Source organism: Microsporum canis, genomic scaffold (assembly GCF_000151145.1).
Source record: "Microsporum canis CBS 113480 supercont1.7 genomic scaffold, whole genome shotgun sequence".
Classification (NCBI taxonomy): Eukaryota; Fungi; Ascomycota; class Eurotiomycetes; order Onygenales; family Arthrodermataceae; genus Microsporum; species Microsporum canis.
This window is the reverse complement of record NW_003299163.1, coordinates 189,889-215,298: the sequence shown is the minus strand read 5'-3', so window position 1 is coordinate 215,298 and position 25,410 is coordinate 189,889. Positions and strand designations below refer to the sequence as shown.

Genomic DNA, 25,410 nt, shown 5'->3' with positions numbered 1-25,410 from the left:
GGTATGGCTTACTTGGGCTACGCTAGTTAGTCAGCTAGTTACATGCCTTGTTCAGGGGCTGAGCTGCAGAGTTGAGATTTATCATACATCTCCGTTCGAAATCCGCACCCACAGACCGTACAGGATATAACACTGACCATGAAAGAAAGGCATCTTCTGCGAGAAACAGTGACATATTCGGATGTCAAAGCTCGAGAGGATAATATCTTGCAGCTTCTCAAATACCGTGACCAACAAGACACCTTTTTTGCCAGGCTCCACGACCAGCAAAGCCTTATCTCGGCCACAATTGCATGCCATCTAGGTGTGGCTCCGGAGAGCTGCTCTGTGGCTGATATCAGTCAATGGCTTCATGGCAGTTTTAATGTTTGTATTCCTGTGAAGCTAAATACCCCGGAGAAACCATGCGTTCTTCTACGCATACCCCTACCCTACCGAGTAGGCGAAGAGTTCCAGTCTGGAAATGCAGATGAGAAGGTTAATTGCGAAGCAGGAGCTTATGCATGGCTCGAGGAAAATTGCCCTGATGTTCCAGTTCCAAAGCTCCACGGCTTTGGCCTTTCTAACGGTGACACTGTATGTGAGAAGACAATATAGACAAATTGTCTTTGGCCACAATGGGATGTTAACGGCTACTAGTTCACTCGTTTGGAGAACTTGTCATTCGTTAAACGATGGTTTCATGGATTTCGACGACAAATACTTCGGTACTTTGGCAATGCGTTACCGACGCTTTTAATACCCAGGGGTCAATTTCATTCATTAATCAACTCGGGATACCTAGTCATTGAGTACATAGAGGAAAGCGAAGGACAGATGCTCTCAAAGACATGGCCCGGTAATTATGGAAATACAGCTTTGCGTACCAATCTTTTCCGCGGGCTAGCAAAAATAATGCTCAGCCTAGCAAAAGTCACACTTCCGCGCATCGGATCCTTCACCATCGATAGGAATGGTTATTTAACCTTGGCAAATAGGCCGCTATCATTGGTAATGGGGCAGCTAGAGAATGAAAATATTCCGACTGATATTCCTCGTGGCGCTACGTATTCAACGGTTGGGTCCTATGTTGCCGATACGCTAGCTTTTCATGATAATCGGATTCGGTATCAGCCTAATGCAGTTAACCATCTCGACGACGCCCTTTATCAGATGACTGCGTTAACGGGAATTCGAGCCTGCTCTTCATCTCTACTTCAACGAAAGTTTCATCGCGGGCCGTTCGTTTGCCGACTCGGTGACATACATCAAAGCAATATACTGGTGGACGAGGACTGGAATATTAAGTATATGATTGATCTTGAATGGACACATACATGCCCTATAGAGCTGATACATCCTCCGCATTGGCTTACAAACAAGGGGGTAGATGAAATAGAACCAGAGGAATACAACAAAGTTCGAGCTGAGTTCATGGATATCCTGAGGGAAGAGGAAGAATCTGCAGAGAAATCGAGGGGATTGCCTCGCCTCTCCGAAGTGATGGAGCAAGGGTGGAAGCTGGGCACTTTCTGGTATAACCTTGCTCTTCGCAGTCCCACCGGCCTCTTTCATCTGTTCTATCACAGAATCCTCCCACCCATCATGGAAAACCATTATTCACAGGAAGAATACGCCACAGTGGTTACATGGCATTGGGCAGGGGACATGATTGAGGTCATTCGTCGAAAGATAGCCGATAAAAAGGAGTATGATATGCAGCTCAGGGAGGCTTTCGAAGCGAGAGATACGGAGGAATAAGGTGTTGATGCTGTCTTATTTCTGTGCTTCAGAGCCGGAGTGACCGCCGGACTGCGAGCCTTCGAGCTTCTCCAGTGCCTCCCTTCTTAGCCTCGCCATCCGAGCTTCTTCTCTTGCCTTCCGCGCAGCGTCCGTAGAGGAACTAAGCTGCTGGAAAGCTTTAACCGACACGTTAACCCTGATAGTGGCCTCCCCGACCTCCACATTTCCCTCCACTAAATTCCCCTTCCCCTTTGTCTCGTTGCATTTGTCGGCCATTTCTATTTCTTGGTGAGATGTGTGAGTAATGGGACGAAAATATAGATAGATTTTGCGGTCTTACAAAAATACTTCAAATATTCGAGTTTCGCAGTGTACAGTTGAGAAATTATCCTCCTACCTTCTAATAAAAGGCAGCCTTCTTCACTATACCAACCCGGCTTTGCCCCTCACAAACCGCATGATCCTAGGCTTCCTTGCATATGTTGCGGCATCCCTACGCCGTGTACATAGCCGTTAGATATGGCTAGTCATACGTATTCAAGATAACATATGCCTGCTACATACAAAAAGTAGTTAGACGAAGAGCTTTATGGATGATAGCAGGCAAATAGGAGCAATAATATTAATGTTAGTTGGTTGTAGCAACATCATGGAACATCACTATCCTTTATTCAACTTTCAGGACGCGTAACTATTAAATTGTTGGTATCGTCTAGGCAGAAAGCAAGGAAGGGTTTATCACAGCTGTTATTTTTCATGGTATTACTGGGTCCGTCTAAGCTTCATGGAGTGGAAAAAATAGAATATAGGGAGACGAGGAGAAACTCGACAGAGTAAAGAGAGCATCGCGATTCGTATCAAAAGTGCTAAAGTAGTAACTGAAAGTTAGGACGAATAACGAAGAATTATGTAAGTAAAGAATATGGAATACAAGTCTAATGGTATTATGGAGAAGAAGCCTCAGCTGAAAAACAGGCAAGACGAAGAAAAGAAGAAGTCTAAAACACTCCTTATGAATTATTGTCCCGATTAACGAAAACGTAATAGGGGGGATTGCGCCCGTTTAGAGTCATAGGTCAGGAGATTGATTAATCAAGGAGACGTGAGATATGGAGAATTAAAACCATCGGTGTTTTTTTCTCTTTGGTCGAATGAAGCCGTTCCGGCCTGCAGTGATAGTAGATTTGGGAGAAGGTGACTTGGATGTTTCGGTCGTGGCAGAGGTGGCAGGAGTTGCAGGTTCAGGCGCGGGGGTATCAGGCGCCTTGGTAGGTTTTGACCTTGACATTTTGGAAGTTGTCTTGGGTACGGTCTTTGCTCGACGCGCCAGTCCTTCCGTCCTGCCGTTGGGATTGGGATTTGCGAATGGAGTACCAGTATCACTACCTTTGCTCCCAACCGTGGTTCGGGGGTCTAGTGGTGGACGTGGTCCATATGATGCAAATGGATCGGGAGAGGGGTGATTCATATATGTGCTAGGAATTGAAGGGGAGAAGATGGGTTGACACATGATATTTGGAGCAGGCGGTGGATAGGCTGGCCGAGGGTACATGGGGTACGGAGACTGCGGTACAGATAGAGGTATTGCGCTAGCTGTAGCAGGAGTTGGTGGCATCGGAGGGTGCGGGCTAAAGGCGTAGAACTGAGGTTGTGGCGGTGGAATGTCTAATGGATTCCTAGCTGAAGCTTGAGAACGTGACTTGTGGGGTTTGTTGGAGGGTCTCCTGATGGAAGAATGGCTAGGGACTGGAGAAGCTGGAATGCTGTAGTGCCCAAGATATGCCGATGTATATGCTATATCAGCAACGCTCGTGGAGTCGGAGGGCCTCCTTTTCCTAGAAGAGCCAGATCTCTGTTTGGTCTCGCGCCTTGGTGGCGTTATAGTTCTGTCGGTGGTGGTTTGGGCCTGTGGCCGACTGAGTTCTACCTCAGCGCTCCGCCGTCTCCTCCTGTCCAAAGCAGCTACCTCCCTGTCGGTAAGGGTAAAACTGTTCTGTCCGCGCGTTCGAGCATATCGTATCTTTTCTAGCGCATTTTCAACCAGCACATCGTCATCATCCCGCATGGCTAGTTCCACTGCATATGCAATGGTGTCATTGTGTGATAGGCCATGCATGCCATACCCTGTCGACGGGCCGGGATCATCATTGTCTGAATAATCATCTTCATCCTTATCTTCATATTCATCACTCTCGGACCACTCTCCGGGTATCACATCGCCTTCACTACAACTTTCCCCCGCTTTATCTCCAATAAAAGGAACCAAAGACACCCCTTGGTCCCCTTCATCTCCTCCATCTTCTTCGCTGTCACTTTCCACCGGGTTAATCTGAATCTCCTGACTCTTCCCCGCGCGCAATGCCCCCAGCGGTCTTCCCCATAGGGGCACATCACAAGGAGCTCGCGGTCGACCACCTAGACCGCCTCCTCCGAAAAAGCATTCTCGATTGGCTTGTCCATCAGCGCGGCATGTCCAATCACACACACACCGGTGGCACAAGTGAGCCATAAGGCAGTCGACAATGGTGATGCCCAGAGGCCTAGCGGAAGTGCAACAACCAAGAGAGCAGTGTATAGTTGGCTAGTGGTGGCTCTAAAGACACCGACGTCTAGGTCCCTGCCTTCCAGTTTGCCAATACCGTATGAGCCTCCAAGGACGAGGAGGATAACAAAGAGAAGGGCCAGGTTGGTGAGTAGACTGTAGATGCTGAGAACGATAAAAACAACAACATAGTTGCTGGAGAAGTAGGAGAGGTTATAGCTTGCGCGGCTCTGGAATTCAGAGAAGTTGGCAGGTTTAGAGACACGCTTGATGTCCAGGAACTCGGAGACAGGTCGTAAGTTGGCGAAACGGCTGGACATCGACTGGGAGCGAATGCCATTGAGTCTCTCGCCGAGGTTCAGGCGCGAGGTAAATGCCTCGAGTGGGAGCTGGATGCTTGCCATTGTGCTGATTGGTTATGTAGATAGAACGATATCGAGGACAACGAGTTCGAAGAGTTCTCTTGGTATGCCAGTCCTATGTCTGAAGAGTTAGCTATGTGTCCAGCAAGAAAAAAATATAGAGCATATAATATAGGCACACGATGAGGCATCAACAATCACAGGGATGGAGTCTGCCAAGAGAGCAACTCCAGCGTTCAACCAACCTATTTCTTTCAACTTCGTGGCGAGTCTTCGTGGAGTATTGAAGAGGGAGTATGATATCAGGACGGCAGGCGATATTTAGGCAGAGAAATAAATAGTTGCAGCCTGGCTGAAGACGAAGATGAAGTCGAAAAAGTTGAAAAGCAAAAAAGACGTGGACAAATGAGGCTTGGCATGATGAGTAAGCACTTTAACCCCTGAAATAAGATGAAGACGAAGACATGAGATGTAGATGTAGGTGTAAGAAGGATAGAATAAAGATATAAGGAGAAGCTGTGTAGCAGAGTTAGAGAGTATCCATACTATAGTCCTACCTTGTACATCGTATACTTCTAATCTATAGAAATGATGACAGCGATACACTCGTCTCGCTCGATAATTGTCGCTCTGTCACCTGAATGGATAAATACCTGACAACTTCACCCTAGAGGCGACTTACAAAGCGTTGGTTCAGGATAATCATAATAGAAACCTCTTACTCTCTTCCTTTACATCCTAGCCGTTTATGGGACTAGAGTGACTCGACGGATCGTTCGCTTAAGCGTATTCTTTTTTGTCAGGCAACAAAATGGCATACTCAATATCGCCTGTCGAAGCCCAGGACGTGGATTTGCTCGTGCGAAAAGTCGAATTCCCTGCACACCAAGACAGCCTACTCTATCGCTTAATGTTTCCACACCCAAAGGAGCAACAGTGGGAGCTGAGAGAAGACGAAATCAGATGGACGATTGATGGGCTTCTTGAGACAGTTTATCAAGAGGACGAAGCTCTGTACAAGGCGTGCGGAGAAGATGGGTTGCCTGTTGGGCTGATAGGCTGGACTTCACAGGGAGCGAAAGGTGGGGATTGCATTCACAGTGGCCCAGAAGTTAGGTCTGCAAGGAGGCAAGGGAAAAGGTTGAAGAGGCGGAGCAGCTTTAACCCTCCCTCTTTGGATGTAGTTTCGTGGCTTGGTATCTCAAAACGGCTCAGAGAAGAGAGACAAAGAGTCCTCCGGGGTTACGAAGGCAATGGGATATGCCGTAAGCCATCAGTCAACCTGGATTTCCTCGCGTCTTGCTCATCTGTCTCCGTTAGGAATCACTTTCATGGCCGTGGATCCTAATCATCAACGTCAAGGCGTTGGGTCTACGCTCATGAAGAGTTTCTGTGCCTATGTTGATCGAAATGCACTAGACGCGTTTGTTTTGTCCTCGCCTGCTGGTATTCGACTATACTCCAGGTTCGGATTCAGAGCAGTCGGTGTTGTTGAAACAGAGCATGGAAACTTCACTAGCATGCTGAGGACTTCAGGCTTAGTCTCGGGTAAAACATCAAGTTGCCCGCGTGAACAGTAGAGCAAGTTCACAGATTCTTCTTAATGTAGCAATTATTGACAGTTGCATTATTCAAAAAGATCGATAATCAGGATGGGCTTTCATGATTCAATAACAAGAAGCTGCTCATGATTGCCTATGGACAGCTTTAGGAACATCTGTGGTCAGCAGTCCTCTCTGCAAGGCATCTCTATGTTACTATTTAAGTAAGTAATATAGCTAGAGTAGATATCTCATAAATATAGATTCAACTTATAGAAAAGTAAACATAAAATGATCTATATTCTAGCAAATAGATAGATTTTAAGTCTTATTGCTTATTCTATAAGTACCGAATTATCGCTGACTAATCACCCGCTCAATTCAACACGTCCTTACATTTTGACACTCAAACCGTAAATCATCGAAAAGACAAGAAGAAGAATTTTTCGACTGCGCTGCCAATTCCTCGTCGACGGCCTCTGCCAGACACCAGGCCAGCATTGCGAAGCCGAGGGTAAAGGGTATCTGGGAAGAATATAGCAACGCAGTGCTGCAGGTGTGCCCAAGATGAGGCATCTCGATCCCCTGCGGTTGCTTGCTTTGGCGCTGCTGCTTGTTGGTCTCGTTGCTGCGTGGTCAAAAGAAGGTCAGACGGGGCTTCATCCTCTGAGACGGCGGTTGTGCCTGATAGGCTGGCGTGTTCTAACCTGCTCCCGTTTTTAGACCACGAGATATTCCGCCTGCGAGATGAACTGCACGCCACTCAGGGCCAAAATGTAACTTTCTACGGTCAGTCCTGATCTTCTTATTCTACCAGTCAATTGGCTTTGTATTAATCCTGTCTGAACAGATTTCCTCGGAGTCAAGCCCAATGCTGGCCAAAGTGACATTGTCAAGGCCTACCGCAAGAAATCCAAGCAGCTGCATCCCGACAAAGTCAAGCGTGCCTTTATCGCCAACTACTCCCGTCCTCGCAAGGCCAAACCAGGCTCCAAGCCTGGAGTTCGCGTCTCCAAGGGGCCGACGGACCGCGAGATCGAAAAGGCTCATAAACTCGCCACCCAACAGTTCGCTCGTCTGGGCTTGATAGCCGATATTCTCAAGGGCCCTGGCCGCCAACGATACGACCACTTCTTGAACAATGGATTCCCTGCCTGGAAGGGCACAGGATACTACTACAACCGTTTCCGTCCCGGACTAGGCACCGTGTTATTTGGATTATTCCTTGCCTTTGGTGGAGCTGGACACTACGCTGCTCTCGTCTTGAGCTGGAAACGACAGAGAGAGTTTGTGCAACGTTATGTCAGGCAGGCTCGCCGCGCAGCTTGGGGGGATGACTTTGGTATTCCAGGTGTTTCCAGCGTGGGCGAGAGTGCCAGCGCCTCCGGATCACATGCCAGCCCTGCTTCTAACGGTGGGAACGACGGCGACGAGGGTGCCGCCCCAGTGCCCGTGAACAGACGACAGAAGCGCATGATGGAGAGAGACAGTCGCAAAGAAGGCAAGAAGCCCGTCAAACCCGCCAAGCCTACCAGACCTTCTGTTAATCGCGAGGACTCGTCTGCCCCTGAATCCGGCACCGCGACACCCGTGGGCGTTGAGACTAGAAACAGGAAACGTGTCATTGCTGAGAACGGCAAGGTCCTGTTGGTGGACTCGTCGGGTGACGTATACCTCGTCGAAGAGAATGAAGACGGTGTCAAGGAGGAATTCCTCCTCGATGCTGACGAAATCCCTAAACCTACCTTCCGAGACACCATGGTCTGCAGATTCCCCGTCTGGGTCTATCAGAGCACAGTTGGACGTGTTACTGGTACCCCCTCAGGTTCATTCACGCCTAATGTGCCTGAACAGGCGGAAGAGGAAGAGGATGTGGAAGAAACATCCTCTGCCAACACTACCCAGAAGAAGAAGAAAGGTAGAAGAGGTTAAGTTCTTTCTATCTTTCACTTATCTTATCACTTCCCTTCTCTGTAGTTGTGTTAAATCTATTTTACTATATATAAAAGTATGCTGACCTTGACTTTCTATCCATTTCCATTTCTGCCTATTCCAATTGTATTATCAAGGGGGTTTCTATGGGATTGAACCGCGTGATGGCTCGATAAACAGGTCCATAGTTTCTATACTTTCAACCTGGTCACGCATTTTGTTACGGGTGGTCTAGATTATAGGACGTTTGGGGACGAACTTCTATCATATTCAAAGGGAGTTTTTTACATTATCATATTAAACGTTATTATTAAAAAAGTAAATATGGAATGTAAATATTAAAACATAGGGTATCGTTATTGGGTATTAAGACCAAGGCAAAAAGACATTTCGAACTTGTGCCAGAATATCGGAAATTCCTGGTCGCCGTATGCGCATGCAACTTCGTCAAGCAAACGGTCGCCTGGTTTATTAAAGGTTGACTGGTCGACATACAAGGGCCCATCAGACTTCAGCTTATCTCTTTTGCACTCTCAACTCCTTCCTATCTGTAGGCCTGTGGAACAGGGGGCTGTTGATAATTCTGGTATTGTGGTGCTGGTTGCTCATATGCTGGAGCCTGTATCAAGGCTTGGTTCTCACCCTTGCCAGGATCATAGTATTCCTGTTGAGGGGCGGGAGATTGATTGAATTGGTTCCTTGCTGGTTCGAATCCAGCCTGGCTCATGGGAGGCGGTGCTTGCATATTATTGTGCTGCTGGATTGGTAGCTGTTGCGGCATTTGCTGCGCTGGGCTGTTGTATGCCGTGTTTACGTTCTCAAATGGTTGCTGGGGATTGGCTTGAACAGGTGCGTAAACGCCTTTGGTCGGATCGTGTTGATTTTCGGGGCCAGGCTGGGCAATCGGGGCCAACGATCCCTCAGACACAATATATAGAACGGCCAGATATGACATGGTATAAAACAGGTTCCAGAGGAATGTGAATACGGCAAAGGCTGTCGTGGTGTATGTTTGGCCCCTGACGTAGAAATGGAAACTATACACAAGATCAAAGAAGGTCAAAAGGACCGGGAAGATGATCACAAAGAAGATCCATTTCTTTGCCCACTATTAGTCGATAACTGTGTTAGCTGGTATGGGGTATATAATCAACAGACGCTTATTAGATGAAAACGGGGTTTGCCATACAGAGTTCTGGATCTGAGAGCTTCGAATGACAGCAAACAGTATGCTGATCGATGCTAGACACGTTCCGATAAATGCGACTACACTGTATGTGGCCCCGAGCCCGGTGGTCGCTTGGGATAGGGCCCGGAGAACTCTGTAGTTCGCACGAATGTCCGAAAGGCTAGACTGCAAGCCCAAGTAGCAGGTGAGAAGTAGTGCCATAATAACCATGACGGCGAAATGGCCTACTGCTACAACGCGCCCAAGAACCTTGCCAGCCAGTTGATGCAGATGCTTGCAGAGTGGCACCATGATAACCCCGATAAGGAGTAGAGCTGACCAGTTTTTAAACCAAGTTCGGATTATGGAGAGCAGCTCATAATTTTCAACAGTTCTACACTCGCGCATGACTGTCGTTGCGATGAACAGTACGGTAGAGCTTGTTCGGTCTGTTAGCCATGTAGCTCTTCATTTTCGGGTTTCGAACTTCAGCGCATGAGATATGAGAGCTACTTACCCAATGACCAGTGTTAACGATAAGCTCATAGCCCACCATAGAGACTTTGATTTCCGTTGATTTCTCTTCTTCATTGCAGTTGACTTGGTCGAAGTAATGCAACCCAAGCAGAGAAAAGTGAGCAGGAAGATGGATAGGAACACTATCGAGGCAACAATCGCTCCATCGTCAAATGCCCCGGACGCACAGCTGCTCGAAAAACTGCTGCTACCATGATGGCTACCACCACCGCGGCCACCACCGCCGCCTTTACCACCTTTTGGCGCCATATTTGAATTGGATGGAGGGAGAAGTAGAAGTGCAGTTGCTATAGAGGCTCAAAGTGCCAGAATTTGACCTGATGGGGGGAAAGCAGCCACTGGTATATCCTCCACGGCGCCCTTTGGACGGATACATGTATGTTATATATATAGCTTTTTCTCGATCGGTGAAGCGATCGTGTTCCGCTCAATGGCCTTTATGGATTTAGGCAACATAGCCTCAACCCCCTGAAGGCCATTCCGCACAACAGCTGATCAACAGCCACTGAACGTGCATCTCATCCCAATAAGATGCCACCATAATAACACACTAAAAGCTGAGGCTTTGGATTTTCCACTGCGATTTTCCCCTTTGGCTTGGCTTTATGACTGGGGCTTAAAAGAAAAGGGAGGCGGCTTTTGTCCAATACGAACTAGAGGCTCCGCTTGCAGAAGAAAAGTGATATGCTATTGGGAAGCACAGCATAAGTCTTCGTATTCTGAGGTACTTCCACCCGTTTCGCTTTAAGCCTGTCTTCTGGGCATCGTATATCTTTCCGTGTCAGTGACAAGATATCTTGGGCCGCAATTCAAACATTCCAGCTGCGCTTTAAGCTATATTTAGCTCCGTCATCTCGCAAGACAGTGATTCATCTCGTGATGGTGCAAGGTGTGTTGTCAACAAAGGCAGACATTGAATGACAGTCCTTGAGAAATAAGTTAGTTTTCATCTTCTGCACATATATAGAAACAGGAGAGATACCATTGGCCAACTGAAGGAGTTGCTGATGAAGGTACTCCATAACTAGCCTGGATTGAAGCAACACAGGATAAGCCGTGCAGCTCTCCAATAGCTGTATGCTGTCTTGTGGTGATCGCGAGATCTACCGATGGGCTCTGGGATATCTCGACCTTGGAGATGCAGTGGACGACTGCTTTTCACTTCTCGGTACGGAGTATAGATTCTGCTCCTGGCTGATAACTCGACCACATCCACACCTTCGGAACTTCTTGAATGCCCTTCGCCCTTGTATATAAAATGGATAAATACAGACATGGATTGCAGTCCGTAACGTCAGGTGATTGTACGCGGTGTCTGGCGTTTCTCGCACCAACATTTCAACTCTTTGCAACGTCGACATCCTCAACGTCCATGCTGGAGGTCGTGATGATATGATGTCTGGTCTGGGTTCATTCTGCATTACTCTGGTTGGTATCAGACGCCCTTTTATAAATATTACCGTATACTTGCTAACCAATATATGCGTGATAGGGTTGCTAGATGATATAATGAGCTGTTTGGATACCCTACACTAGATCGAAGCTGCAACATTAGAAAATACCAGCCATGGCCCCCAATCTAGAGACCATCCCAGAAGAGATCTTCCTGCGTATAATAGAAGAAGCTGCCAGTCCCTTATACGCTGATACGAGCTATTATCGTCAGCGATGGCTTAAGCTCAAGCAGTATTTGACCGTTTCCCGACGATGGCAGCGTACGATCGAGCGCTTTAGTTTCAACTGGCTCAGTGTTGATAATACTAATATCTCTACCTTCGCGGCTCTCTTCCGAGAAACGGAGGCACACCGCAAGGCTTATGTTAAGCGGCTCGGTCTAGCGGTTGTACTACCAGAGTATGATGGGGAAGACTATCAGCGTCATAAAGAAGTTCATAACGAACTGTTCTCAGATTTTTTCCTCAAGCTATTTCAGGTCCTCGAAACATTTAATGACGACGAAGACGTTAAGAGAAGTGTCAGAAGGGGAGAGGGGATGGAGTTGACGATGGAAGACATATACTCGCCGAGTGATGATTTCGATGCGGACCATCGCTACAAAATTTACGGAACTCACATCCAACTGCTAAATTTCGAAAAGCTCCCTACCCTGTCGTGCGTTTCCATGTTTTTCTCTGGCGTCAGTAGTTACTCACGTAAAATTTATCCTGTGTCGAGCATCCTTATTGCTGCCAAACTCAAAGGTGTGAAGACCGCCATCATTCAATACGAAGACGATCCGGCGTATATTAGCGATGAAACCCGAGAAATTATGCGCCCTGGTATGCATGATGAATCCGCACCTCCAGACAATACATAATATATCTTATGTTTCTAGCTAACTAACTCACTTAGCCTTTACTCGTGCCCTTTCTGAATACACCCATCCCTTGGAGACATTGTGGATTCGAATGCATCTTGCTTACCCATCAGACGAAGCAATTCCTCCGCCAAACTATGTCCCATCTTCTACGGGTGTAGACCCGACGAACCTTGCCCTGCATGACTTAATCCAGCGAACGAAACTCTCATTCTTCACAATTGACAGCTCTCATATTCTCTCGCCTGAGCTTTTCTGGCCTTACGGTGACTCAGAAACCGCCCCCACACCGTTTTGGCAAAACCTGAAGACTTTATTTACCGGAGCATCGTCAGCTACTCCCGATGGAGACTGGTACTTCGTAGCTGATACAAGTATTGCCTCTTATTCAGAATTTATTGGAGTTGGTAACGATAGCGAAGACTCCAACGAGCCGCATGACAATAGAATTCAGTACACTGTGAACAGATTTCGAACTATACCAAACTCTGATAGAATGAATCCCCTTCTGTTAGCTATGGCACGCGCTGTCCGTCATGCACCTTCCCTTGAAAAGGTTGATCTGTGCTTTAGCGTCGGCTCGACATCCTCTAAATACGTCAAGATGGACAAGGTACGTCGGGTTTTTGACATTTATTATCGCGCTCGTGGTACAGATGGCCCATGCCGTCAGGATCCCAAATCAATGGAGAAGAACACCCTGATATGCGAAGTCAAAGACTGGCGCCCCAGTAAGGAAGTTGAGAACTATTGGAAAGATGTTTTAGGCCCGGATGGAGTTATAGTGTACCGATGAGCTTCCCATGTATGGAGTAAGTAGTTCAGGCAAATTCTCTGGCATTTTAATACATCCTGTCATGTCAACAAAAGATCAGATAAATATCAAATGTACGGCCGGTTTACCGCTAGACTTTAATTATACTAGCTGTGCATATTTTGTGGCCTACTATAGTTTTAAAGTCAAAGGAGCAACTGTTTGCGTGCCCTGAGATCGCTTATGATGTAGGCAGAAAGCTCACATTGACGGTTTCATCTAAAACACGGCTCGTTTATTATAATTGAATGATAACAATGTTTTGTTAAAAGTGATGGATATGAAAAATAAAAATAAAATAAAAAATAACCAACGGACCAAATAAATGTAAGGAGCTATTGGCAGCCCGCTGATTCTGTCCTGCAGATTACTGACCTCAATGCGTTGTTAGAAAGGATTCTTCCATGGTTTCATTATCATCTGTTTGTATGCTTCGTCCGCATTTTTATGATATTGGATAAAATCCTTGACGTCATCCTTTTGGCTATCGCTCAGGCTTGAAGTATCATACTTGTTAAGCACTTCCATTGCGTCTTTCATTTGAGAATAGGTCTTTTTTAACCACTTATTGGCCTTGTCGATCGTGTTGTCGGTGTGCTTTTTTATCCATTTGTCCCATTCCTGGTCCAACCCCTTAGGTTGGTAGTTCTGGTAAATTGCCGTTATCAAATTGCTATTACCCTTGAACTTCAAACCTTTCATGCTTGCTTCAACTTCCCGAAGCTTGTCAGACACGCGCTTTGACTGGTCCTTTAAGACCTCCACCACTGCTGGCTCAGTGTGATATTTGTACATATTCATCACATCTCTGAACTTCATGATTGCTATAAAATGTGTAGATTTTTCCCGAGGCGCCGTCAGAAAATCCATATTGAATGGTGATGTCGCAGTAGGTGTGGATGTTGTGGTAAGCGGCGATGTTCTTGTAGGCACTGACGTTGTGGTGGACCGCGATGTTGTAGTAGATCGGGATGTCATAGATCTGGATGTCATAGATCTGGATGTCATAGATCTGGATGTCATAGATCGTGTCCTTGAAGTACGTGGAGGGCGTGCTCTTTTAGTACGTGATGGTCCTTTAGTAGATTGTGATGACCTGCTAGGACGCGATGTTATAGTTGACTGCGACGCTGTAGTGGGTGTCGATGTTGTAGTAACCATTGATGTTGATGGATTTGTAGCACGAGATGTAGTACGAGATGTTGGTGCTCTAATATCAGCAACAAATCCAGTACCGGCGGCCCATGCCTTGTATGACAGCAGTTAGCGACAGCAATTCAAGACATGGGACAAACAACAAACAACTTACAAGTTTTTTCAATCCATTAGCATTCTTAGGCAGCAGAAAAAACTCGCTAACAAATTTGTTCTTTGTAGGGTACTCATCGGCAATCCATTTAGGGCCAGATTTCTCCACATTGTTCAGCTTTGGCAATGGATTATTATTTGTGGTATTCCAATAAGCTCCAACATATCGGCAGAAAGTCATCATCGTAGGATTGTTACTATCTTCATAAGGATCGGGGTAATTTTTGCCCTTTGCCTCATCCAATGCGGAGAAAAAGATACTGATCATCTGGGCCTCCAGTACGTGCTCGGATTCAAGCCTCTGACCTGGGGGAACCTGTTTTCGCCTAGGTCCGGAAAACATTGCATTGTAATCATTTTTCTTATAATTCTGAAAGTTAAAATCTGCACAATCCTCCGGCTTAGCCAAGGAGTAAATGATATCATCCCTAGCGTTTTTATGCTAAATTCCATAGACTGTTAGTAACTTGGGAAAAAGTGTAGATGAAGGGCTCAACTCACCGCTGCCAGCTTTCCTCCGGGTGGATAAGGATCGGTATGAACTTTAACACCGCAGACCAAGATGCCCTTCCCGTTACCAACTCCATTGGCTCGTCTTTCTAAGCCGAAGAAACCAGTCCCTCGAATTGCAAGCTCTTCATCTTCCTCTGACTCTTCACTCTCGAAAGTTCCCGGTTCCCAGGGATCGAAAGTAGAGCAATCAACCTTACACTCGCCGCCATCCTTTCCGCTACAGCTTGAAGGGGTAGCTGATGGCTCTTGGGTTCCAGTTGATGTTGCCTCATGCTTTGTGGACGTAGAATGGCTTGCAGATGTAGACTTGGAATATTTCGTAGAAGTCGAATGGGAACGATTGGTAGATGTTGATTTGGAGCTATGCGTCTGGGATGTGGACTTGGGATGGCTTGTAGACGTAGACTTATGATCGTCGTTTCTAGTTGTTGACTTGGGAGGGCTTGTAGTCGTAGACTTATGATCGTCTTGTTTAGTTGTTGACTTAGACTGGCTTGTAGTTGGCTTGGTGTCCTCCGTGGTGGTCGTCTTAGGGTCTTCGTGCTTGGAAGTAGTTGACTTTTTCTTGTCCTCGTCCTTGTTCTTGTCCTTGTTGTTCTCGTTACTGTGACCCTTGCCCTTGCCAGAGCCCTTTCTTCTGCGATTAAGGATACTTCTCTTACAGACCCCCTTCCGCTTGCAGCCTATACTCTGTCCTGCAGAGTCTGGCAGTTCGTTTAATTTGTCGAAGATATCATTCTGGTTTATCCCGGACGAGCTTTCGCGATGTGTGACGGTAATCCAGCCCCCAAGGAACGTAGAAGCGTCTACCACATTTTCAGCGAACGTTCTTGCACCGGCAATAACCCTTCCAAATTTTGCGATGAAGAGCTCGGAGATAACTGCTGAGGTAATGTCAATGATGGTTTTGAGGTTGGAATGCAATACATAGCATGTAATCTTATTGAGAACTTCAAGTCCCATAGAGCACTGTGACGATAAGTTCTTTGAGAGGGGGCATATCGCGCTTACCCTTGTGAGTCCATATTTTATCGTCATCATCCTGATAATAAGAGCCTTGTGTTGCACATTCCTTCGCATTAAAGGGACACTATGAGGTCAGTTACATATTATACCTAAAAAGAAGAAAAGAGGAGTTAATCATCATTTAGGGGGTTTCATACTGTGACTTCACCAGACTCATGACTCTCCTTATCTTGGTAGAAATTCTTGTACGAGGCAGAGGTTTTTTGGATGTTGCTTTCTCCAGGGTTAGACCACCAGCCGAGCTTTGAAAAGGAAGCAATAGTCTGGCTATCGATCTCCTCTTCGGTGACGCTGGTGCCAACAGCGGGCAGAGCGATGCCAAAGAACAGCAGAACGGAGAAAAATTTCATGGTGGGATACCACATCAAGGTAGCCCGTATATCGGGGGCTCCAAGGTAATCAGGCTGGGGAGTATCAACTGTGGCCGATTGAAGGTTCTGCTTTTATGAAGATTGGTCTCAATGGCTGCTGGAATTGGACGAGCTATAAGTAGGCAATCCATCCCACAGCCGTCTCGAGGCAAGAGAGATGACACGGCTCGCTGGCCCCCAACCCCTACGCCGGAGTTTTTGTATAGAGAGATTAAAGGGTGTCCGTCTAAGCATGCCGCAAGCCATGGTCACTCATGCATAGACCAACTCTGAAGCACGAGCAAGGGAAATAATCCAGCGTGAACATATGTAGCCCCAACTACTGTGAGTCCAAAACGGGCTGTCAATTTGATATCATGTTGGCTGCGATAAGCCCGACTGAAACACTGGAGGCGGCATATGCACTCGTAGGCCTTGCTTACGAGAGACCTAGCGTCTTATATATCTACATGCCGAGGCATGTAGTCTCCACTGACGGCGTAAATTCCTACCAACAGATGCATCTTGGGACCTGCGTCCCTCATTTGAAATTAGCCGGAGGCTGATATGCGGTATGAATAATGGCAGAAGAGGTGGATCAAAGGCAATATCACATATCGGACAGCGCAGTACAGAGCACGGAGCAATATGTACGGCGACTACATAATAGTATCCGCAAAATAAATAACACATGCAATGTCAAGATGTTCCGTCGTCGTTGTAGACCCAGATTACATAATACTGCAGTTACTTTTAGCGTTGTGGGCCAAAACTGACCAATAAGCTCGCTGTTCCTGGCGGCATCTCTATTACTCAGCATGGATATCGCTGTGTGGCCATTACAAATACATGCATTTTAATCTCCTCTACTATACGGAGTAGCTGGCTTATACATATATCTCCGTAGTATCAATAGGAGTAACTAGTATATGTCATACTCTCGATGACCTTGTAAAAAGTGCTAATTAATATAACACCATTTACGAAACATTATTTTAGCCGCAATAAGGATAGTTGTTGGATAACTCAAACACAAAACTCCGGATTGTTGATCGCATTAAATGAACGGGGAACAATTTTTATTAACGAAAGAGGCAAACTGGTTGTCTCTTTTGTTGGAACTTAGACCTGGCCAAGTTTTGTCTCTGCTGAAGCACATGTATGACAGGCGACTAGCTAACTGAGTAGAGACTGACCGACTAGCCGAGATATGTGCTACACATTATCGTGGTGGGGTTGAGTGTTGCGTTGGTCGACATACTATAAGAGGTGAACGGCTATGTTTGTTAAGCTGTCCTAATAAACAGGTGCCCTAACATGCTGTATGCGTATTACTCTCCGGGCTATAACGTTTTGCATGAGTTGGTGCTTACACTCTACTAGTCTTGGAGAGCTTGACTCTTGAGGCTGATCCACATGATGTCGCAAAAGAGAGAAAGTACATCAGCAGCTTGCTGATATCTTGAGCCGGGTGTATTTTCCTACCTCCTATGTATACTTAACGGCGCCGACATGTTATATAACCAAATTCGATAAGATTGGGTCATTACAGGAGGAACCTGGGGGGAGGCTTTGTAGTTGGGCCTTATATTGACTCGGCATAGCATACCCGGAGCACAGAGCATTGACTTACAGGTCGCTGGCCGTTCGCACAGAGACCCGTTTCCATCTATCAATGGTACTACGCCATGGCGGAGTTAAATCGCAAAGCTTCCTTGATAGACCCTGGAGGCGAGGAGGAGAGCTCCTTGCAGAGTTTTCAGATGCTATCGTGGTCAAAGACTTTGAAAACGGGCCGTTTGTTATTAACCATAACGACCTAACCATCCAAAACGTCACAGTAAGTATCGCCTTGCATAACCTATAAAGATTGACTGCTAAAGTTTGACATGTTGACGAGGAGTTTAACATCACTGGTGTTCTCGACTTCCCTGGCGGCGCCGTTGTTTCCTTGGCTATTTATCACCGAACGCGATTCATACTTCAGACACTACTCGGACGAGAATGTCGTTTTCAATATCAGTTTTGAGATCTACTGGCTCGGGAGTTGTTGATGTGGTACGCCCAAAGCCGCCTGCAATTCGAGCTGGGGCCCCTTGGGCCATATTTACCACTACTTTACTCAGAGTTTCGGGGTGAGCCGTTTGATCTAGATGTTGAGCGCCAACGAATCGCGGATACCCTGCCGTGGTTTAAGGAACTCGTGAGTCCAAGGGCAAATGGCCTGTACTCATGGCACAACTCTAGTTTCGCAGCTGCTCGTGCTCTCTAGGTCATATTTAAGAAAGACAAACCATCCATCCCTGGCCTCCGCGTTTTCAGAATTATGTCGGCGCATCATGGCACAGGAAACGAAAGAGTAAGTAAATGGAATAGATAAATGCGATGAACTCATTCGAGAGAACTTGAATTTTATGGTTAATGTAGACTGCTTATATTTAGCCTGAATTATCTGATCTCCTTAGGGTCAACTTAGGTATCTTATTGCCACGAATTACTTTGTACGTACAGGATACACCACATTATATATCATTTTCCTCGGAGTTCAAGACCTTTGAAGCCTTCGACTAGACATAACTCGCGAAGTGATATTCCGTACTCCGTACGTTGTTATGTCATAATGTTATTGGATGGCCCAATATTTAGAAAAGGATATCTAAAATAAATGTTCGATTTATGCATTAGAACTAGAAAATGAGTTGACGATCTCCGGGGTTTATAATGCAGTGTGATGCAGCTGAACCCACAGAAAAAAGGAATACCTTCTAGATCATTGCCATGAGTGGATGATGTATTATACTAAGCTAGCTATCTGGCAGGCAGGATATCAATCTTGTCTTTTTATATGGAGTACACATAAGTAGCTCGTAAAACTACAAAAGTAAGGCTTGGGGATGGGGTTAAATCGGCGGAGTAGGCCGGAATGCTACAGGATATTATGGCCGAGTAGTTTTATCCTCGTATGTCAATATTGTTATGATGTCCAAAAGATCACCTAACAACGTTGTTTGTAGGAGCAGCAAATCCAAGAGGTAGGCCCCTTTTTCGGATAAAATGCTCCCAGTAGACTTCCTGGCTCTGATACGTTGCATCTATTCGTGCTAACCCTGAATGAGAGCAATTATCAACATAATAATTAAGTAATTAGTTTCTTTCCCATTTTTAAGTCTTGTTCAGGGCGTCGATAATCACCCTTAAATAAGACACGCAGCTAAACCCCCACAAATATATCCCTACATCAAGTTAGACACAGTCAAGAATGAAATATGTGATGTTGACATACACTTCGTGCATAATATAATTATCTTGTTAAGATATCAGTGAAACTACTTTGTATGCTGATAGCACCGGCGTTGGAGCTTCTGTAGCCTATAACCAGTTTGCGGTCATGCTTGATACTTCGCAAAGTATGGAATACAATTCAGACCCATCTTTAACCTACATGAATAACCTAACTCTTCCCGCGCTCCCGAGTTTAAGTTTTGTCTCCACTGATCTGATTGTTTACTGGAGCCACTGTTATACTTCAGCTTACACTGTGTTACTTCATACAGCCGGATTTTGTGGTAAATCTAGTGCAATGGCGAATCAAACCCCAAGATTGAGACTTGGAGCTCGAACAGCTAGCCATTTATAATCATAATTGTGCCCTCCTCCTCTTCCCTTCTTCATCACGGCTGCTTTACTTATACAGCCCTAACCGCCTTTTCAAAGCACCTGGATCTCAGAAGCAAGCCCTTCATCATGATCCCATTTCGCCAAATTGCAGTTTTCGTTGCCCTTGTCACTTCTGCTTCAGCGTCATGTTTATATCGAACTGATTTAGACCCCCATTACCTTAGCAGCGACGGACATGTCCCAGTGTCTTCGTTCAACTATACTGGCGAAGGTGGCCCTCTGCACTGGGTCGGCCTCAACCCTACCTCCAACTGGGAATGTGGCCACGGTTCAACACAGTCTCCTATTGTTATCAACACGCAGACCATTCAATATGCAACCAAAGGAACAGTCAGGGTAGATATTCCAACTATCAGGAATACAGACTTTGAGAATCTCGGTTCGACGGTAGAGGTTGTTGCAAATGGAACTCTCAAAGTCAAAAATAACGTCTACAAGCTGGCGCAATTCCACTTCCATACTCCGAGTGAGCATCGAGTTGATGAGGAATACTCGCCCATGGAGATTCATTTCGTGTTCCAACATGGTAAGTTTGTCCATGATGTAAATATGCCCCAGAAACCGTTCATGGCTAAGACAGGATGCGCAGTCAGAGATAAATCCATCGCTGTTGTTGGCTTCTTCGTGGAGTTATCCCCCTATGGACGTTCCAACAAACTGTTGACCCAAGTGTTCGCAAACTTGCACAAGATTAGCACCCCTGGAACAGTCACGAAGATAAGGCAACTTGACTTCTCCAGTGTGGTCGATACCTTGCACAACAACGACGTCTACACCTACATGGGTTCACTCACGACTCCACCGTGCACCGGCAAAGTAACCTGGTACATCAGTGCCTCACCGCTCTCCCTTGACGTTGCAACTTTCAATAACATCAAAAAAGTTGTCAAGTACAACTCCCGATATACTCAAAACTCGCTTGGCAAGAAGAATTTGATGGAAGTCGCAGCAGATGATATGGGATGTGGTGGAACCGTGATGCGTGAGCAGTCAGATCCATAAAGAATCAGTTTGAGTCCCTGCAGGGCCGAGATGGACGAAGGGTGAACGAACCATATCAGAGGGGAGGAAGGAGAAAAAAGATCATATGTAGCTCTCATTTGGTGATAGCTCTACTGGGGCCACCCTATTAAAGTACTCCTCAATCACAAAAGCGTCCTCAATAGGCAGGAAGAGTCTTGGGCCCTTCGGATATTCGTAGGTACGGAGCATATCACTAACATTTCTTCGCAAGCTGGAAAGGTCTTGTATGAAAGTGTGTTGGAGTTGAAGGCGATGTTGAAGCGTACTTAAGTTTTGGATTCAAGTTAGTCTGATTAGGTAAGCATCCCGCCTTTCAATCTTTTTGCTTTCACAAATGCAGATATTTTTGATATTCTTCGTAAACCGCCGTAATGATGCCCCCAAGCAACCGCACGCCTCATGCTTCCTTCATGACTAATGCCATATCACTTTCGGTAAACTCCTTTGCAGGCTTTGCCGTTTCATGATAAGGGCATTTTCGCTCGAGTTCCAGATGTTTTTCCGGAATTTTCTGGATCTCCAGCTTTCGACCTCCGTCATGTGCATGTCATAGCCAAACATACAATCCATCTGTTTGAAGGGATCGATGCAAACCTTCGTTCACTGGATGCAGTCATCGGTCATCATAATAAAGAATACTATAGTTAAAGATAAATGTTCCTTGATATGGAGAGCCACACATGGCTCCCTGCTATTTTACTCAACAAGATTTCTAAGAGTTAGTGTTGTGAGAAAGATGGCTAACATTCTTAACCATGTAAGCTCTTTCGCCCACGGAATAAACAATATAGTTACCTTGTCACGCACTTTCGCTAAGCTTCGATATTGATGCTATGCAAAACAGCTGTATCATGCAGCGTGACAGTTATGGCTTGATTGCCACCCCTTTTCTCCCTATCTTTAACGGTTGCTACCGTTTTTAGCACGCCGTTCTTCGGCTAATATGTCCACAGCGTCGAGGTCAGATGGATAGTAAGGGGAAAGAAGAAACTTTACTTGTTAGCTGGTGGCCTATCAGCGTAGCCTTGATTTTAGGCCAGTGGTATTGGGAGAGGACTAATGCGGCGCAGAAAAAGATACAGATAGAAAAGGATGTTGTGACGGAGGAGTGACAATACTGGATATCATAGTGGTGTCTCTAAAGACAAATTCATACATCAAGCACTGTGGGATATAAACCTCTTGAAGGGACGGTCAGGCCGTTAACTAGTAAATAGTTAAGAGTCAAGGCAGTATTTCCAATGCTTGGCGCGAGGGCTCAGCCTCATCGGCCTAACGACTTGGGACCAAATATAAATAATCTTGTAGACTGAATAGATTTATCAAAATGTCCCCGGTGCAACTGTGCTACTCACATTCTTGCGATCGTATACCAAGTACAGCTACCTCATCATGGCAACCTGTGCCGGGCCTAGACCAGAGGCTCCCAACAACGATGCCGGAGTAGATTTTATATCTACTCATCCATTTGTCAAGGCAGCAGTTCAAGAAAAGATTCGTGGAACAATTTTTGGATCTGCATTAGGGGACTGTATTGGTCTATACACAGGTTTATTTACTCTTCCTCTCCTTTCCCAAATGCCCTTGTAACGACGCTGTATCTATGGAGCATTATATATATCAAGGGCCCTGACGAGTCCTTGAACAGAATTTTTGTCCAAACAGATTGCCAAAGACGCATACCCTCAGGGTAAATTTCAGCTGGTATATCCACCCTCTAAATTCCGAAATGATGGACATAGAAGTGAGTTCCCCTAAGATACCGTACTTATATGACCATTGTTTCGAATAAACTGACCAGACATCACCATAAATAGACAAATTTGAGCTTGTAAGTCTTAATGCAGGGGATAGATATCCTGTAACTGCTCTCAAAGTGCTGATGTGCCTTCTCTTTTGTTCATTTAGAAAGCATGGACAGATGATACAGACCATGCCCTTTTGATACTCCTCTCGTATCTACACCACAACGGTCAAAACTTTTCTGCTTTCGATATAGCAGAACGATTGAAGATTTGGGTCACGCAAGGGTTAAGAGCTCTGGACCGGCCTCCCTGTGGCATAGGAAAAACAGTCGGCTCGGTATGAACTTCTCAAGCAAGATTACTCTCGTCAATAAAGGATATATAGAGGGTTACGTATATGCCGTATACCGTTCTGCTAACTTTTTTTATTGCAGATTGTCCTGGATAAGGAATATCTCACTGACCCAAGCCAAAAGGCACATCAATACTGGGTTAAAGGCGGTAGAAACATTGCACCAAATGGATCCTTGATGCGAACACATCCGCTCGGTATCATATGTCTTGCCTCTAGCCTCGATAAAACGTTCCAGGTTGCCACAAATTTCTCTCTAATTACTCATGCGGATCCAAGATGCGTTCTGGCATGTTGCATTTCCACAGGATTAATTCGCGGGATCCTGAGGGGCGAAATTCTGGATGAGAGCAGCCTGGATGATCTCATGGAAGATGCTTATAGATGGGTAGGCTTGTGGATCCGAGACGTTCGACTTGCCAAATCTAGAGAGCAAGAACTGAGTGAAAATGAAACATCTGAGCCTGACGCCCGTGAGTTTCTTGACAAAGAAGAGTTTGATAAGCATGTCTATGCAAAAGCCTTTTCAGACCTGCAGCTCGATGATTCATACAAGATCCTACTACGCCGTCGTCCGTCCACTGTCGACCTGGCCCTCACCGAGGAGCGTTATAGGTGCCACCCCATGCCGACAGCCCTGGAGCCGGATTACCTCCTGCCCACACGAACTCAGCTATTTTTGAGAATATTATCACAGAACTCACTTATGAGGCAGGCGATGCTGACACTAATGCATGTGCAGCCGGTGCACTTCTTGGATGCTGGTTAGGGTATAACTCTCTTCCTTCTCACTGGAGAGATGGTATGGATAACCATGACTGGCTTATGCAAAAGTGCAACGCCCTTATCCAGACAATAGGTGTCGGGAGCGAAGCTACTCCGTCATATGATGGAAAATCGGACCCTGATACCTCCCCTGACGGAGGCAAAGGACTTATGAGCGATGAAGAGCTGGGAAAAAGGGACAGTGACATGATGTTCAGGTATATGACTCGACATGCGGAAGGGGTGGCAGAAGAGAAGGCGCGCTTAAAGGCAGAGGAGAAGCAGAAAAAGGGCTGGAAGAGTTTTTTGGGGTGATGCATACATGGACTATACTTGGTAGTCTATGATACATGCGTCTTCAGATATGTTGATTCCAATATCCTTGCCCCAAGACTGCAAGGGTCTTGGACAATGGTAGTTGACAAGACAATCCGTGGAATGATATCTTCCTTTTCTAGTTCGGATATCAATTCAGAGCGGTACGCATCGTTTTTTCCTGCTAATAGCCCGCCACCTAATATTAAATTGCAACCTCCAGAATTAGCGGGCCGTGGTAGGAGGGCCTTTAAGGTACGAACCAGGCCACTAATCCCTTGCCTAATTATTTCATGTGCTTCGCCGCCTCTCACGGAGGGATCGGCTGATGGCTGATCCCGTTGTTGAGGATTAAATACATCCAATACTAGCCTTGCAACGCTAGCAATCTTGTTTTTGGGGCAGAGGTTTGGACCCTCCGAGCCGGCATTAGTCAAAATGGCACTGAGCAAGTCATAATTATTGGTTTCTCGTGAAATACCAAAATGATCCAGAACTTTTTGTGAAAGTGGGCTCAACATTTTATAAGCGCCTCCCGGGGAAAGCTGGTCGTTCGGAGAATGTCGCAAAATGTCCAGGGCGAAGAGTGTAGATCGTATGGCAGATCGACCCAAATCAAACCCGGATCCGTCGTCACCTAATAAATGGCCCCATCCGCCAGATCTTCCATCCGGAACTACCTCTCCGGTAGATCTGTCGTGACAGTATCTTACTGCAACGCTCCCAGTTCCGGCGATAAGGACAATATTGACAGAAGAATGGCTGATCGATGGCCTGGTATCAAACGGAACTGCTGAAGCCAACACATGGATATCATTTGATAATGTAAGGACCCCATCCCTGGCAAGCCGAAATATGGATGATAGGGCAGGGTCAAGCAGAGACTTCATTTGGGGCCTATCATACCCAGCAACTCCGATCCAAATTGCTGTGAACTCGACATTCTTGAGGCTCAGAATCCGGCGCTCAGTGGGTAACAGTAATGATAAATTATCAAGAGCTCTGTCCCCAGCGAGTTTAATCGCAGATATTGCAGAATCTAGGGATGTATCAGACCTATGGCGAGTATTTAGCAGGTATCCAGTTTAACTTGTGATTTTGCGCACTTACACGTTGCAAGGCCCTGCCTCACCTTCACCCAACTGTGATAGCGAGTTAATAACTATTGCACGGCATTTTGTCCCCCCACCGTCTACATATAGGACTAACTTCTCTGATATGACAGTAGATTGTGTAGCATTTACACGTTTAATGCCGCGTCTGTCAGCTCCTGATTTTGTATCAGCTGTCATAATGGCAGAGAGTTTACCACCTGAAAGTTCCAGCTTGTTTCTTGCATACTCGGGAGATGAGCCCAGCGCAAGAGTAGCGAGGGCAAGCTTGACACTACCATTACACTT

At 46.1% G+C, this 25,410-nt stretch overlaps 11 protein-coding genes across 11 annotated transcripts in view; 7 read left to right on the top strand and 4 right to left on the bottom strand.

Moving 5' to 3' along the window:
* Window positions 1-138: 138 nt before the first annotated feature.
* On the top strand, window positions 139-1,740 carry MCYG_07242 (conserved hypothetical protein; the record flags this gene model as incomplete). Its single annotated transcript, XM_002843413.1, has 2 exons — window positions 139-576; window positions 640-1,740. The coding sequence occupies 2 exons, from the start codon at window positions 139-141 to the stop codon at window positions 1,738-1,740; spliced, it is 1,539 nt and encodes a 512-aa protein (XP_002843459.1).
* A 1,099-nt stretch (window positions 1,741-2,839) lies between these two features.
* MCYG_07241 (prenylated Rab acceptor 1) lies at window positions 2,840-4,668 on the bottom strand (the record flags this gene model as incomplete). Its single annotated transcript, XM_002843412.1, has 2 exons — window positions 2,840-4,173; window positions 4,212-4,668. The coding sequence occupies 2 exons, from the start codon at window positions 4,666-4,668 to the stop codon at window positions 2,840-2,842; spliced, it is 1,791 nt and encodes a 596-aa protein (XP_002843458.1).
* Window positions 4,669-5,437: 769 nt separating this feature from the next.
* MCYG_07240 (conserved hypothetical protein) lies at window positions 5,438-6,206 on the top strand (the record flags this gene model as incomplete). The annotated part of the gene is made up of 2 exons (XM_002843411.1): window positions 5,438-5,737; window positions 5,811-6,206. The coding sequence occupies 2 exons, from the start codon at window positions 5,438-5,440 to the stop codon at window positions 6,204-6,206; spliced, it is 696 nt and encodes a 231-aa protein (XP_002843457.1).
* A 528-nt stretch (window positions 6,207-6,734) lies between these two features.
* On the top strand, window positions 6,735-8,099 carry MCYG_07239 (DnaJ domain-containing protein; the record flags this gene model as incomplete). Its single annotated transcript, XM_002843410.1, has 2 exons — window positions 6,735-6,813; window positions 7,018-8,099. 2 exons carry the CDS (start codon window positions 6,735-6,737, stop codon window positions 8,097-8,099), a joined length of 1,161 nt encoding a protein of 386 aa, XP_002843456.1.
* A 544-nt stretch (window positions 8,100-8,643) lies between these two features.
* On the bottom strand, window positions 8,644-10,053 carry MCYG_07238 (conserved hypothetical protein; the record flags this gene model as incomplete). The annotated part of the gene is made up of 3 exons (XM_002843409.1): window positions 8,644-9,207; window positions 9,289-9,706; window positions 9,785-10,053. The coding sequence occupies 3 exons, from the start codon at window positions 10,051-10,053 to the stop codon at window positions 8,644-8,646; spliced, it is 1,251 nt and encodes a 416-aa protein (XP_002843455.1).
* A 1,318-nt stretch (window positions 10,054-11,371) lies between these two features.
* Window positions 11,372-12,917, top strand: MCYG_07237 (uncharacterized protein; the record flags this gene model as incomplete). The annotated part of the gene is made up of 2 exons (XM_002843408.1): window positions 11,372-12,083; window positions 12,157-12,917. The coding sequence occupies 2 exons, from the start codon at window positions 11,372-11,374 to the stop codon at window positions 12,915-12,917; spliced, it is 1,473 nt and encodes a 490-aa protein (XP_002843454.1).
* Window positions 12,918-13,322: 405 nt separating this feature from the next.
* Window positions 13,323-16,132, bottom strand: MCYG_07236 (dSR-CI protein; the record flags this gene model as incomplete). Its single annotated transcript, XM_002843407.1, has 6 exons — window positions 13,323-13,583; window positions 13,873-13,992; window positions 14,245-14,559; window positions 14,745-15,640; window positions 15,768-15,846; window positions 15,920-16,132. The coding sequence occupies 6 exons, from the start codon at window positions 16,130-16,132 to the stop codon at window positions 13,323-13,325; spliced, it is 1,884 nt and encodes a 627-aa protein (XP_002843453.1).
* A 1,675-nt stretch (window positions 16,133-17,807) lies between these two features.
* Window positions 17,808-18,186, top strand: MCYG_07235 (uncharacterized protein; the record flags this gene model as incomplete). The annotated part of the gene is made up of 2 exons (XM_002843406.1): window positions 17,808-17,972; window positions 18,016-18,186. 2 exons carry the CDS (start codon window positions 17,808-17,810, stop codon window positions 18,184-18,186), a joined length of 336 nt encoding a protein of 111 aa, XP_002843452.1.
* Window positions 18,187-19,876: 1,690 nt separating this feature from the next.
* MCYG_07234 (carbonate dehydratase) lies at window positions 19,877-20,812 on the top strand (the record flags this gene model as incomplete). Its single annotated transcript, XM_002843405.1, has 2 exons — window positions 19,877-20,336; window positions 20,520-20,812. The coding sequence occupies 2 exons, from the start codon at window positions 19,877-19,879 to the stop codon at window positions 20,810-20,812; spliced, it is 753 nt and encodes a 250-aa protein (XP_002843451.1).
* Window positions 20,813-22,225: 1,413 nt separating this feature from the next.
* MCYG_07233 (conserved hypothetical protein) lies at window positions 22,226-24,010 on the top strand (the record flags this gene model as incomplete). Its single annotated transcript, XM_002843404.1, has 6 exons — window positions 22,226-22,382; window positions 22,482-22,577; window positions 22,651-22,664; window positions 22,742-22,915; window positions 23,013-23,538; window positions 23,673-24,010. The coding sequence occupies 6 exons, from the start codon at window positions 22,226-22,228 to the stop codon at window positions 24,008-24,010; spliced, it is 1,305 nt and encodes a 434-aa protein (XP_002843450.1).
* Window positions 24,011-24,036: 26 nt separating this feature from the next.
* MCYG_07232 (N-acetylmuramic acid-6-phosphate etherase) overlaps window positions 24,037-25,410 on the bottom strand; it is a gene marked incomplete at both ends in the record, with an annotated part of 2,308 nt that continues 934 nt past the window's right edge. Inside the window, 2 exons of the mRNA XM_002843403.1 lie at window positions 24,037-25,066; window positions 25,121-25,407. Of these exons, the coding sequence (XP_002843449.1) occupies window positions 24,037-25,066; window positions 25,121-25,407 (1,317 nt within the window). The remainder of the gene's footprint in view (window positions 25,067-25,120; window positions 25,408-25,410) is intronic.